At 55.1% G+C, this 12,326-nt stretch overlaps 1 protein-coding gene across 3 annotated transcripts; it reads left to right on the top strand.

Annotated features, from left to right (window-relative positions):
* Positions 1 to 257: 257 nt before the first annotated feature.
* Positions 258 to 12,178, top strand: CTSB (cathepsin B). 3 transcript variants are annotated; one of them, XM_058836741.1, is made up of 10 exons: positions 258 to 350; positions 5,572 to 5,723; positions 6,258 to 6,343; positions 6,726 to 6,840; positions 7,415 to 7,533; positions 8,081 to 8,166; positions 8,830 to 8,976; positions 9,629 to 9,745; positions 10,546 to 10,674; positions 10,766 to 12,178. In XM_058836741.1, exons 1-10 carry the CDS (start codon positions 287 to 289, stop codon positions 10,861 to 10,863), a joined length of 1,113 nt encoding a protein of 370 aa, XP_058692724.1. In that variant the 5' UTR covers positions 258 to 286; the 3' UTR covers positions 10,864 to 12,178. The 3 variants fall into 3 exon arrangements, with proteins under 3 accessions (XP_058692724.1, XP_058692727.1, XP_058692725.1); XM_058836744.1 differs by having other exon boundaries at positions 304 to 370; XM_058836742.1 differs by lacking the exon at positions 258 to 350 and adding an exon at positions 357 to 500.
* Positions 12,179 to 12,326: the final 148 nt, after the last annotated feature.

Below are 12,326 nucleotides of genomic sequence, written 5' to 3'. Positions count from 1 at the left end.
GCAGGAGGAAGGACGGAAGCAGTGAGAAGCAGTGAGAAGCAGTGAGAAGCAGTGAGAAGCAGTGAGGAGCAGTGAGGAGCAGGGATGGAAGGAGGGAGGGAGGGAGGGAGGGAGGGAGGGAGGGAGGGAGGGAGGGAGGGAGGGAGGGAGGGAGGGAGGGAGGGAGGGAGGGAGGGAGGGAGGGAGGGAGGGAGGGAGGGAGGGAGGGAGGGAGGGAGGGAGGGAGGCGGGCTCCGGGGGCGGGCAGCCGGCAGGATGCTGTCACGCCGGGGGCGGGCCGGCCCGGATGACTCAGCCTCCGGGAGTGCCCCGGCTGTGGCTACCGAGACCTTGCGGGGCCGAGAGTCCCGGTGGGTCCCGCTGAGTCCCGGTGAGTCGCGGTGGGTCCCGGTGAGTCGCGGTGGGTCCCAGTGGGTCCCGGCGAGTCCCGGTGAGTCCCGGTGGGTCCCGGTGGGTCCCCAGGACGCGCACAAGAAGCGCAGCGGCGGCGGCGGGGAGCGGTAAGGGACGGGATGCTATGGGGCAGGGGACACGGCAATGGGGCACCCCCTTCCAGGGCTCCGTCAGGGCCACGGAACACCCGCAGGGACAACAGCAGCAGCGTCCCCCGCTTTTTCCAGCGGCGTTTTGGGGGATTTTAGTCCGTGGCTATGCGGGATACGGGGTGAAGGAGGGGGATGCGCTGCGGCGCAGATTGGTGCGGGGAAAATGAACCCTCAAACCTTCAGGAAGGGTGACGGGAGCAGAGAGGAAACCTTGTTTTTACGATCGAGACAGGAAAAACACCACAACCATGCTCGTCAGCTGACGCCGATGTCGGTCTGGCACCCTGGGAACATCCCGTGATGTAGCCCAGCCCAGCCTGGGTTTGGACCGGGACCATGGCTTGGGAATGGCGCTGGAGAAGCTGCCATGTGTCCCTCCGGCCTGGAATGAGGCTCTCATCCCCGCATCCCACTCTCAGGGATGCTCTGCGGGCGTGATACAGCGAGGATCGCTTCCTTCTGGCATTTCCCTCTGGGCTGCGGATGAAGGGAAGGGATTTCCGTAGCACGGGGTGTCTGTGGGCTTGTGCAAGGCTCTGGTGTATGGATTGGTCTTCGTTTGGGAGGAATTTTGTGCTTTCTGTGCGTGGAAGCTGCAGAGGTGAGTGCTGCGGTTTGTCTTAGGAGGGAATTGTCAGATGCAAAGCAGCCAGGTCTAGTAGGGTTGAAATGAGGTGATCTTTAGGATTTCTTCCAACCCAAATCTCTCTAGGATTCTGTTATCTGACCTGTGTTAGTGATCTGGCTTTGCTAGAAGGGAATAAGCGTGGGGAGGAGCGCCTCATGTTGTTTTTTGGTTTTTTTTTCCTTGATGAAAACACAATTCAAGCCTGGGTAATGCAAGTGATGAAGTCCCCAGAGCACGGGTTTGGTGCCGCCAAGCTCACCTGGTGGTGCAGCAGGCTGGGCTGGATCGGGAGCTGGAGCTGAACCTCTCTGGCTTCGCTTTGTTGTGGTTTGGAGTCACAAGCCCTGGCAGAGAACAAAGGACAAAGCTCGGCCCAGGCTGAGGGCTGCTGCTGAGCTGGACACATGATTTGGGCTGTGCTGAGCACCCCTGGCCCTGCAGGGTTGGGGGGTGTTGTAGAAGGGAGGGTGGGGCAGCTTTTACCTTCCCCAGAGCCTCGGAGAAGGTGTGGATGCCTCCGTCTGTGCCTGCAGGGGGCTGGGAGATGCTTCAGGGCTGTGACTTCCCTGTGGTCTGACCTGCCCCGACCTGGTCGTGTGAGCTGGGCTCGGAATAGCCGGTTTGGGGGTTGGGTCGTTGCTTTTCCTTAGATAAAGTTAAATGGGACTTGTGGGATTTGTTTTGGGGAAGGAGACCTTTGTGGTGCAGGTGAAGGGATTGGCAGCTGGGAGGGTGATGTGCGATCCTGCTGAGGTCTGGAACAGCAGGGTTCGACTGTCAGGAGCTCTGTCCGTGAGAAAACAGGCGGGGAGATGCCCTGGCTCCCAGGTCTGGGCAGGAGGGATGGAGATGGCACTGGGGTGGTGTCTCCTCCTTCCCTCCTCCTCCTCTGCGACAGCACCGAGGGCTGTGGGTGGATGCTGCAGCACCAGCACAGCCACAGCCCTCTGGCTGCTCTCCTCCCTCGCAGGCTGCAGCTGCTCTGAGCAGCTCCTGCAGAGCCTTCGGCCTCGCTGCCTCCTCCTTGCTGCCTGGGACAGGGGCTGCACTCAATATCTCAATTTCAGCTGGCCCAAATGCCCTCTGACCAGCTGGCTGGATAGTGAGTGTCCTGTCCTGCCCAGGGTCAGGTGTGCTGGTGGGTGTTTATTTCTTGCTCGTCCCTGAAGAAATGCCATTAGCAGATGCTTTGGATCTCAGAGTATTCTCTGCTCTCCCGAGGGGCTCTTTGCAAGCCCCAAAGATCCTCCTGCCACCTGGGGAGTTCTGCAGGGTGAAGCTGGCGTGTCCTGAGAAGCCCAGCAGCCTTGTTTCTGTTTCCAGGCTGATGGGCTGTGGTGGGGTGTGAGCTGTGGGACATCCTTAGCCAGGGTTACCTTGAAGCTGGGGCACCTCTGGAGACCTTGTGGGGTGCAGAGGGAAAGGATCTGCTGGGGGTTCCTGAGGAAACTCCTCTGCCCTGCTTGCTGTGCACGAAGCAGGGGGCAGATGCTGGGGTGCAGCAGATGTGTTGCAGTTTTGGTTTTGGGGCTGCTGCTCTGGGGTTTAAAGGGCTGCGAGGTTTTAGGGTGAGGAGGGGTGTGAGGAGGAGATCACGGTGCTGGGGGAAGCTCTTGCTGCTCAGATCAGCTGGGCCAGGCAGGTGAGGAAGGAAACCAGCAGCTTTCTGTCGCTGTAGGGTCTCTGGGGTTGTTGTGGTTGGGCTGCATGTGACCCATGGCCGGTGGGAATCCGTCCTGCCAGTCCCGTGCCTGGGTGTCCTATTTATAGACCTGCTGTACACAGGATAAAGACAGGGAGAAAAGGGGGGGTTGGGGAGGAAGAAATCCCACGGGGGATGAGGATTTCCCCTTCCTTTTCCAGGCAGATCTTGGGATACCTGGTGCCAGCTGAGAGTGTCAGCTCCCACCTCACAGCCATAGGAGGCCTTGTGGAATAATAGAAAGGTTTGGGTTGGAAGGGGTGTTTAAAGGACATTTAATTCCAACCTTTCTGCCACGGGCAGGGACATCTTTAACTGTATATTTTAACCATACATCAGGTTGCTCAGAGCCCTGTCCCATTGAATGTTTTTTGGGATGGGGCATCCCCCATCTCTTGGGGCAACCAAGAGTTCTAGTGCCTCACCACCCTCACAGCCAGGAATTCCTTCCCAATATCCCATCCATCCCTGCCCTCTGGCAGTGGGAAGCCATTCCCTGTGTCCTGTCCCTCCAGTCCTTGTCCCCAGTCCCTCTCCAGCTCTCCTGGAGCCCCTTTAGGCACTGGAAGGGGCTCTGAGGTCCTTCTCTTCCTCACCCTGGACACCCCAGCTCTCATGAACCATAGGGAGGCTCCATGCTCGCAGGAGACTTGGCAAAAGTTTTTTTTTTTTTGCCTAAAAAGCCTTCTGGCTCCCAGCTCTTGGGTTTGCTGGCCCTGGGCCATGTCCACGGTGCAGATGCAAAGCAGCAGAGCTGAAACTCTGTGTGTTGGAGGGGAAACTGCTGGGATCTATTTTCAGTTTGGTTTCGGGTTGCCTGGAGAGTGTGGTCTGGTAACCCGAAGATGGGAGATGTCCCGTGTCTGTCCCTCAAAAGCTGGCTGTGAGCAGCACATCGATGCTTGGCAGGGTGGTTTTCAGCCTGTCAGCAGATTCACAGACATCCTGCTGGAAAAAAAAAGTGTAATCATGTGACTTCTGGCCTCAAAAACGCCTCCTGCCTCTGCTATGAGAAAATACCGAGTTCACTGCAGGAAGTGCAGGGGGTTTTGGGTTTGATATTTGTCTGTGCATTTTTTTTTTTTTTTTTTTAAAATAAGATTTTTCATTAAAAAAGTACTTCAGCTCGGCTGGTTACCTGCCAGGCTTCCCGTGGCCTGTTGTGGGCAAAAAGCACGGTTGTATTTTTGTATATAAAAGTATAATTAAAAATTATACAAAGTGTATATTTTTTTTGCCTGTGTGTAACCTCCTCCCTGCTCTGTAAGCAGGGGAGCACAGCCAGCGGGTCCCTTGCCTGCAGAAACCTCTAAGCAAGAAAACATTCACAAAACCCCTGAAAATATGCATAAAACCCCTTCAAAGAGGTGAGATTTAGGAGTGGGAGTGCTGCTGAAACTCAGCTGGGTGTTTTTTGGTTTTTCTTTTGGCTGAGCATCCTGCTGAAAGCACAAAGAAGGAGGGAACAAATAAATAAATAAGTGGTGGAAGGAGGAGTGGGAAAGGAGAAAAAAAGCCCCTTTATAGAGCGAGCTGCAGCCGCCTGGGCTCACTGCTGGCAGAAAGTAGGACACTCCTGCTGGGTTTTCTTCTCTGGAAAGGCTAAACTTGGCTGTGAGTGGGTGGAAGCAGCCGGCAGGGAGGTGTGTGTGTGTGTCTCCCATCCCCATCCCCTGCTCAGCCAGCTCTGCTGCTGCGTGTCCGGTTTAAGGCCGGGCTTGCAAAGGTGATTACACGTTCAGCTGGCTGAGTTGAGCAGGAATTAAAGCCTGAATATCTCTGCTGTGGGGGATCTGAGGACTTGGGGTGCTCACCAGGCTTGGGGCTCCTTGGGGTGGATGTGGGGCTGGTGGGAGGGAGCTGGGAGGGTTTGGAGGAGGAGGAGGAGGGTGCCCTGGTGTGTTTGCAGAGATAAAGGAGCTCGTGGTCTTGTGATGTGTCTGAGTCAGGCGTGGGGACGTGGAACAAGTGGCTGCTGGGGCTGGATTTGAAGTTGGGCAATTTGATGTGAATGAGGTTAAAGGGGAGCAGGGAAACCACGGAGCCCTGCAGTGTCTGTGGGCTGGGTGGTGCTTGTGCTCCTGCACAGGAGGCTGTGGTCCTTTCTTTCCTGCTCTTGGGTTCCCCTTGCATCTCTGATCCCCAAATTTGGGCTCTCCTCATACCCTGCACGTCCCTGGGGAAAAGCCCCAGTGGGAGGGGAGCAGAGGACAGCAGCTCTGGGGTCACACATGGGGCTGTGACATCCCCAGGGCAACAGGCTGGCCCAAATGAGGCTCTAAAGTCCAAAAATGTAATTTGGAGTAATATCTTTAACGGGAAGAGCAGGGCCAGGGCCTATCAAGTCCCATGCCTGAAGTTTGGTGTGGAGATGGGCTGTCACTTACTCCTTCTCCTGGTCCTTATTCTCCACTGTTGTGGATGTAAACACAGGTTTTAATACCCTCCAAATCCCTTGGATCTGCTTCAAAAGGTATTTTCCTGCTGCTGCTAATCCTGCAGTGGTCAACAAACAAGGTTGCCTTGTCTGAATTCTCCTGAGCTGCAGAGGGGGTTGTGACTCTGTTCCTGTTGCTCTCTCCTGACCTTTGGGACAATTTGGGATCTGGTGCAGCCACACATTTTATCCTCCCACGTATTGCTGCAGCTGAGCCCACCTCAGGAATGTTTCCAACCGTGCTCCAATGTGGCTGCAGGTGGAGTGTCCTGTTCAGTAGCCAAGATGTGGCCGTCCGTGTCCCTCCTGTGTGTCCTGGTGGCCTTTGCCAACGCTCGCAGCGTTCCTTACTTCCCTCCTCTCTCCGATGACCTGGTCAACCACATAAACAAGCTCAACACCACCTGGAAGGTGAGTACTGGGCTGATTTGGGTCTGTTTTGGGCATGCATTGCTGGCAGTCCCCTTGTGGGATTCAGTGGCTGAGCTTTGGGAGTGTCACCGTGGCAGTGGCATCGGTCCAGCCTTGGTCCCGACTGACTTTTCCAGTGAGGTGATGCTATGGGGGTTCCTGCAGGGACAGGAACTGTGGAGCTCCTCTTTGGAGCAGGGCAGGATGAATTTGTGCAGTAGGAGGAGCAATGTAAGAGGAGGAAACTCTGCAGAAGGCTGGAGATGAGCAGCGAGCGTCCAGTTACTGGTGACCTGACCCTCCTTGGTCAGTTTGCTGTGTCCAGAGCCTCGAGCTGGACCTTACTGATCCTGATGGGCTAATCCTGAATCCTGGGCTGTGTTCTCTGTCTGTAGGTAGTTAGCTCTTGGCCCCTGAGCTTTGCAGCAAGTGTCAGACTCTGGTTGGGATTCAGGGAGCTTTGGAGCACAGGGCTGCGGTCCTAGAGATGCTCCTGGTGGCTCTGGAGAGTCATTTCTGTGTGTCTCTCCCCAGGCAGGGCACAACTTCCACAATGCTGACATGAGCTACGTGAAGAAACTCTGCGGCACCTTCCTGGGTGGGCCCAAGCTCCCCGAGAGGTGAGTGCAGGGAGGAGGAGGAGGTGAAGCTCCAGGAAAACTTGTGTGGATCCTTCATGATCGTCTGGGCTGGGTGAGGGGCTCTCCTGGCAGGCTGTGGGCAGCAGGGTGGACATTGTTCATGGAATTAGCACACGTGAGGAGAAAATCCACCCTGTGTCCCGCCAGATGCTTGACCAGTTGTGCAATTTGTTATCCTTGAAAAGGAACACGCCAGAGGAGCTGCTGACCTGGTCTGGGGACAGCACAAGTATTTATGCTCTTTCAGTAAGCAAACAACAGCCCTCATCCTCCAGGTCACCTTCAGAGGAGGTTGGAGAGTGCAGAGCAGCTGGTTGTGGTTCTCTGGAGTTCCTGAGGCAGGGTTTCCCTCTCCTCACAGGGTGGATTTTGCTGCAGACATGGAGCTGCCCGATAACTTCGACTCGCGGACGCAGTGGCCCAACTGTCCCACCATCAGCGAGATAAGAGACCAGGGCTCCTGTGGCTCTTGCTGGGTAAGGACAGGGCAAGTTTAGTGCTGTGTTTGTGAAATATGCTGGGCAAAAGCCTTTGTATTTGCTGCTGAACCCCGTGCCATGGGCAGGGACACCTTCCACTAGCCCAGATTGTTCCAAGTCCTGTCCAGCTTGGCCTTGGACACTTCCAGGGATCCAGGGGCAGCCCCACCTGCTCTGGGCACCCTGTGCTAGGGCCTGCCCACCCTCACAGGGAACAATTCCTTCCCAATATCCCATCTAATCCTGCGCTCTGGCAGTGGGAAGCCATTCCTCCTTGTCCTTGCAGTCCATCCCTTGTCCCCAGTCCCTCTCCAGCTCTCCTGGAACCCCTTTAGGCCCTGGAAGGGGCTCTGAGCTCTCCCTGGATCCTTCTCTTCACCAGGTGAGCACCCCCAGCTCTCCCAGCCTGGCTCCAGAGCAGAGGGGCTCCAGCCCATGGAGCATCTTTGTTGCCCTTTGTGAGGGAACACAGTGGGGTCCTGGGGACTATGCTTTCTGCACTCATTTCCAGGGGGTTTCCTCGTCTCTCTTCCCTGGCCAGCTCTAATGGTTGTTTTGGTGTTTCCCTCAGGCTTTTGGTGCTGTGGAAGCGATTTCAGACCGGATCTGTGTCCACACCAACGCCAAGGTCAGCGTGGAGGTCTCAGCTGAGGACCTGCTGTCGTGCTGTGGCTTTGAGTGCGGCATGGGGTGAGCTGCTCCTGGTCCTTGTGCACCTGGAAGGTTGGTTGGGAGGAGCAGGGGCAGACCCTGGAGGTGCTGACTGCCTTCATGGAGCTAGGTGGGAAGATAAATGTGATTCCAGTCCCTGGGACACATCCTGCCCCCAGCAGAGTGGATGGTGATGGCTGTAAGCACAAAGTGCTGCTCTCCCACACAGAGCTGGCAGCTGCCAAAGCCAAAGGAAGAATCCTTTCATAGTCCTGGATCCTTGGTTTTCAGGCACAAGCCTTTTGCCTGTTGCCTGGCTTTCCCAGCTGCTGAGCACAGGGTTGAGAGTTGAGTCTCCAAGTCCTGTTGCTCCTGGCAGCAGGAGCTGCTCAGGGACCTGCTAAGGAGACGCTTTGGGATTTGGAGCCATTGGTGCTCTCAAGGGAGATCCTGGGGAAGAAAAGAACAGACTGAAAAAAGGCTTAATGTGCCCAAACCTTCCTTTGAACCATCCCAGGGTGGCTCCATCCCCTTGCCTTTCCCAAAAGGGGGTGGCTGGGGCTGGAGCTGGTGCCTCTCCCCCCAGGTGCAATGGTGGTTACCCCTCCGGTGCGTGGAGGTACTGGACAGAGAGGGGCCTCGTGTCCGGGGGTCTCTACGATTCCCACGTGGGTAAGTCCTGGCAGAGACCCTTGGGAAAGAGAGGAGGAGCATCTCTGCTTGGTTAAGGTTCATGTTTTTGGGATGCTTCTCTCCTGGTCTACATCCTTGTGGCTACTCCCCCCTTCAGCTCGAGCACCTCTGCAGTCCCAGCTGGCTGCCCCTGCAGCTCCCTCGAGTCACTCCTTTGGGACAAGGGTCCCTGAGCAGCCCCCAGAGGCAGGAGGCCTCAAAAGAGGCCTCAACACACCCCCCAAGTCTCCTGTTTGCACAGCAGGAATGAATCTGGCTGTGAATTTTGTGTTCTTGCTGCTTTTGAAGCAGTTCGCTGCACTTTGGATGAGGTCAGGAATCCTCCTGACTTGTTTCCCCTTCAAAAAATAACTTCCAGACTGGAAGCCTCTGCCTCCCCCTGTCATGACCATCAGCTGGTTCATGTTTCCACCTTTTCCATCACCATTTGGGGAGGGAGGTGGTGGGAAGCAGGTCTGGTGGGAAGCACGTTGCTCATGAAGGGATCGCCCATCCCATTGCAGGGGAGGACCTCCCTCACCCCACTGATTTGTGGGGTTCCTGAGGCAGAAAGGCTCTTCCCTGGGGCCTCTGGTGCCTTTTCCAGCGTGGCTGGTGGGATCTTTGGGGACAGCCAGCTGATGTCACCTCTGTCCTGGACAGGCTGCCGGCCCTACTCCATCCCACCCTGCGAGCACCACGTCAACGGCAGCCGGCCCCCCTGCACCGGGGAGGGAGGGGGCACCCCGAGGTGCAGCCGGCACTGTGAGCCCGGCTACTCCCCCTCATACAAGGAGGACAAGCACTATGGTAAGGGAGGTGGCCTCCAAAGCAGCTCCAGAGCTGCTCCTCATGGGAGCTGGGAGGGGTTGGCAGGATGGAATGCGTTCCTGGTGGGGTTTTTTTTCCCCCCCTGTCCCTGGAGGCTCCATTCTGGTGGTCCTGGAGCAAAGCTGAGTGTGCCATACCCTCAGTTTGTGTTTGCTGAGGCTCAGCTGGGAAGGGGGAACTGGTGGAACTGGTTTGAGTCCTCATGGTGCACGTGGCTGGCTTAAGGAGTGTGGTGCTGAGCCCCATCTGGTGTCAAAGCCAGCTCCAAGTCTCCTTGGCAGCAGCCAGCCCTGCACATTGAGGATAATCCAGCTGTTTCTTGGAGATTTGTCTTCACCTTGACTCTTTTGGGTTTTAAAAAGGAGAATGTACCAGGGAAAAATGTCTATTCCCACTAAAGCTGTCTGGAATAGGTCTTTGGGTACAGAATAGGACTCAGATTAAATAATTCCCTCTGGAATTATTCCCACTTCTCCTGCCTGGCTGTGTCAGCCCCTCTGGAGCTGCTGGGTTTGGATTTAACCTGAATTTAAGTGCAAGAGGACTCCTGCAGGGTCATACTGAGCTTGGTGGAGCCGTCCTGTGTGGCCTGACGGTGCCATCCTAAGGGTGGGAAATCTTTTCCTTTTAGGCATCACATCCTACGGAGTTCCTCGCAGTGAGAAGGAAATCATGGCTGAGATCTACAAGAACGGCCCAGTGGAAGGAGCCTTCATTGTCTATGAGGATTTCCTGATGTACAAATCTGGTGAGCAGCAGCACTGGGGCTGGGTGGGGGGAGCTCTGTTCCGTTTCATCCACAGGGTCCCTCTTTTGTGGCCCTGGGCTGTCTCCTGCAGACTTGGAGATCTCAGCCTCACACCTGAGTGTGTGGTGTGGCGTGGGCAGATGCCATCTCCTGCATCCATTGCAAGGGTAATGGCTCTTGGGACTGGATCAGGGAAGGAGCCCTGATGGGAAGCAACCAGAATTCCAGCTGATAACAGCAGCCCAGATTTTAGGACCTCAAAACTCCTGTTGTGAACTGCCTTTGAGCCCCTTGGGGAATGTCTCTGGGTGTCCTGTGTGCTCGGCTGGTGCTGAGCGTCAGTCACAGAATCATGGAATGGTTTGGGTGGGAAGATAATGATTAAAAATCATCTCATTCCAATCCCCTGCCATGGGCAGGGACACCTTCCACTATCCCAAGTTGCTCCAAGCCCCATCCAGCCTGGCCTTGGACATTTCCAGGGATCCAGGGGCAGCCACAGCTTCTCTGGGCACCCTGTGCCAGGGCCTGCCCACCCTCACAGGGAAGAATTTCCTCCTAACACCCAACCTAAATCTCCCATCTTTTAGTTTAAAACCTTTCCCTTCTGTCTTATCACTATCTCCCTGTGTAGAACTCCTTCCTCCAGACTCTGCACTAAGTTTCAGTTTCACATTTAACCAAAAACCCCTCCTGAGCCGCTCTGGGGTTGTGATACTGGGTGGCCCCCGGGCTGTGAGCGCTCTGTGATGTGGACAGGCGGTGCCTGTTGACATTTTGGCGTTTTTTTTCCCTTGCAGGTGTCTACCAGCACGTGTCTGGGGAGCAGGTGGGAGGCCATGCCATCCGCATCCTGGGCTGGGGCGTGGAGAATGACACTCCCTACTGGCTGGTGGCCAACTCCTGGAACACCGACTGGGGGGAGAACGGTGAGAGCCACCAGGAATCCCCATTTCCCCACCCCATTCCCCTCAGATGGATGGAGAGGGTGACTTTTTTCTTTTCTTGGTGTTCTCCCAGGCTTCTTCAAAATCCTGCGAGGAGAGGACCACTGTGGAATCGAGTCCGAGGTTGTGGCTGGCATCCCCAGGACGGAGCAGTACTGGAAGAGGATGTAACTCTGATCAAACCACAAATAATCCTGAGTCCCTGATGCTTTTAACTGATAGTGGGTTGGGTGCAGAGACCCCCCCCCCTCCCTTCTAAAAGAGACTCTAGTACAGGTTACTTTATTAAAGCTTTTTATCTTTTTTTTTTTTTTTTTTTTGTTCATGGGTTGGTTTTTTTCCGATGTTTTTTTTTTTTAATTTTTGGGTTTTTTAAATTGTACGGTGGAGCTGGAGGTGGAACTGCTCTCTGCCAACCTCCTGCTTCTGGTGGGTCACAGCAGGTCATTGGGGCATTCCCTGCTCAGAGGACTGCTGGAGAGCTCGCTGGCCTCTTGGAATTTGGTTAGCCTGGACCCCTTCCAGCCCAGTTTGCTACTGGGAGGGCAGGAAAACAGTAGCTTTGTGCTGGGATTAGGGACTTGGTGGGGCAGCAGAGGTGGATGCTGCTGGAAAGCCATGGCCAGGGGGGATTTGTGTACCCCCAGATGGGTTGATCTGACTGTTAGCACCTGAAACAAGCAGGGAAGAATTTCCTGTGAGTGTGTGCCTTGAATTGGCTAAAATTAGACCTATTAACGACAAAATACTGATGGAACTTGATGTGGGGGTGGCTCTGGCCTGAGCTGCCTGCACCAAGTCCCTCCTGCATCGCCTGCTCTGCTCCATCCTCCTGGCTTTTTAAACCACTTCTTTCCTCAACTGTTCACTGGCTTTTTTATCTGCTGTAGTCTGGGGTTATTGATGCTGGGGAAGGGCCTGGCTGGAGCTCCATGAGCCTTTGATCAAATACCCTGCAAGCATCTGGGAGGGAGCTGGAAAGAGCACAGCTCTTCTCCTCTGCGGCTGAGCAGCTTGATGTGTGCGGGTCATGCCTGGGTAAGGGTGCAGCACCCAAATTTGGGGTCTTTGGGGCTGTAGGTGCTGATGCTGAGCTGAGGCATGGTTCCCAAGTCTGCTTCAGGGAGCTCAAGCCGATGCTTGGAGGTGTCTCACTAATTTGGAGACGATTAAATATTTTTTTTTCTTAAGCCACAGGCATTAAGGAAGGTAAAAGACCTTATTTTTGTTACTGGGGGGAGGTGTAGTAGGCTGTGTACAGGAGGAATCGTGATTTGCCAACACTAATATAGCAAAGAGCTTTTTTTGTTTGTTTTTTTTTTAATTTTAAAGCACACTGAGCTGAGGCTATGGGTCTGAAATGTGTGAAGCAGGCTCTCCATGCACTGTAAAATAGCCCCTTACCTCTGCTTGCTCAGGCAGCAGTGAGGCAGAGCTGTGCTGCATTTGGCTGGAACACCTGTGCCAATAAATGATTTCTCCAGTGTCTCAGCTCCTGGCTCTTGGTTGCTTCTCCTTGGCTTCTGCCACCACAGATGCTTGTCTGGAGTGGAAGCCAAGACACCCTTCTGTCTTCAGAGAATGGTTTGGGTTGGAAGGGACCTGAAAGATCATCCAGACCCACCCCCTGCCAT

The sequence above is a fragment of the Poecile atricapillus genome, chromosome 3, assembly GCF_030490865.1.
Source record: "Poecile atricapillus isolate bPoeAtr1 chromosome 3, bPoeAtr1.hap1, whole genome shotgun sequence".
NCBI classification, from domain to species: Eukaryota; Metazoa; Chordata; class Aves; order Passeriformes; family Paridae; genus Poecile; species Poecile atricapillus.
This window is presented reverse-complemented; position numbering and strand designations above follow the sequence as displayed.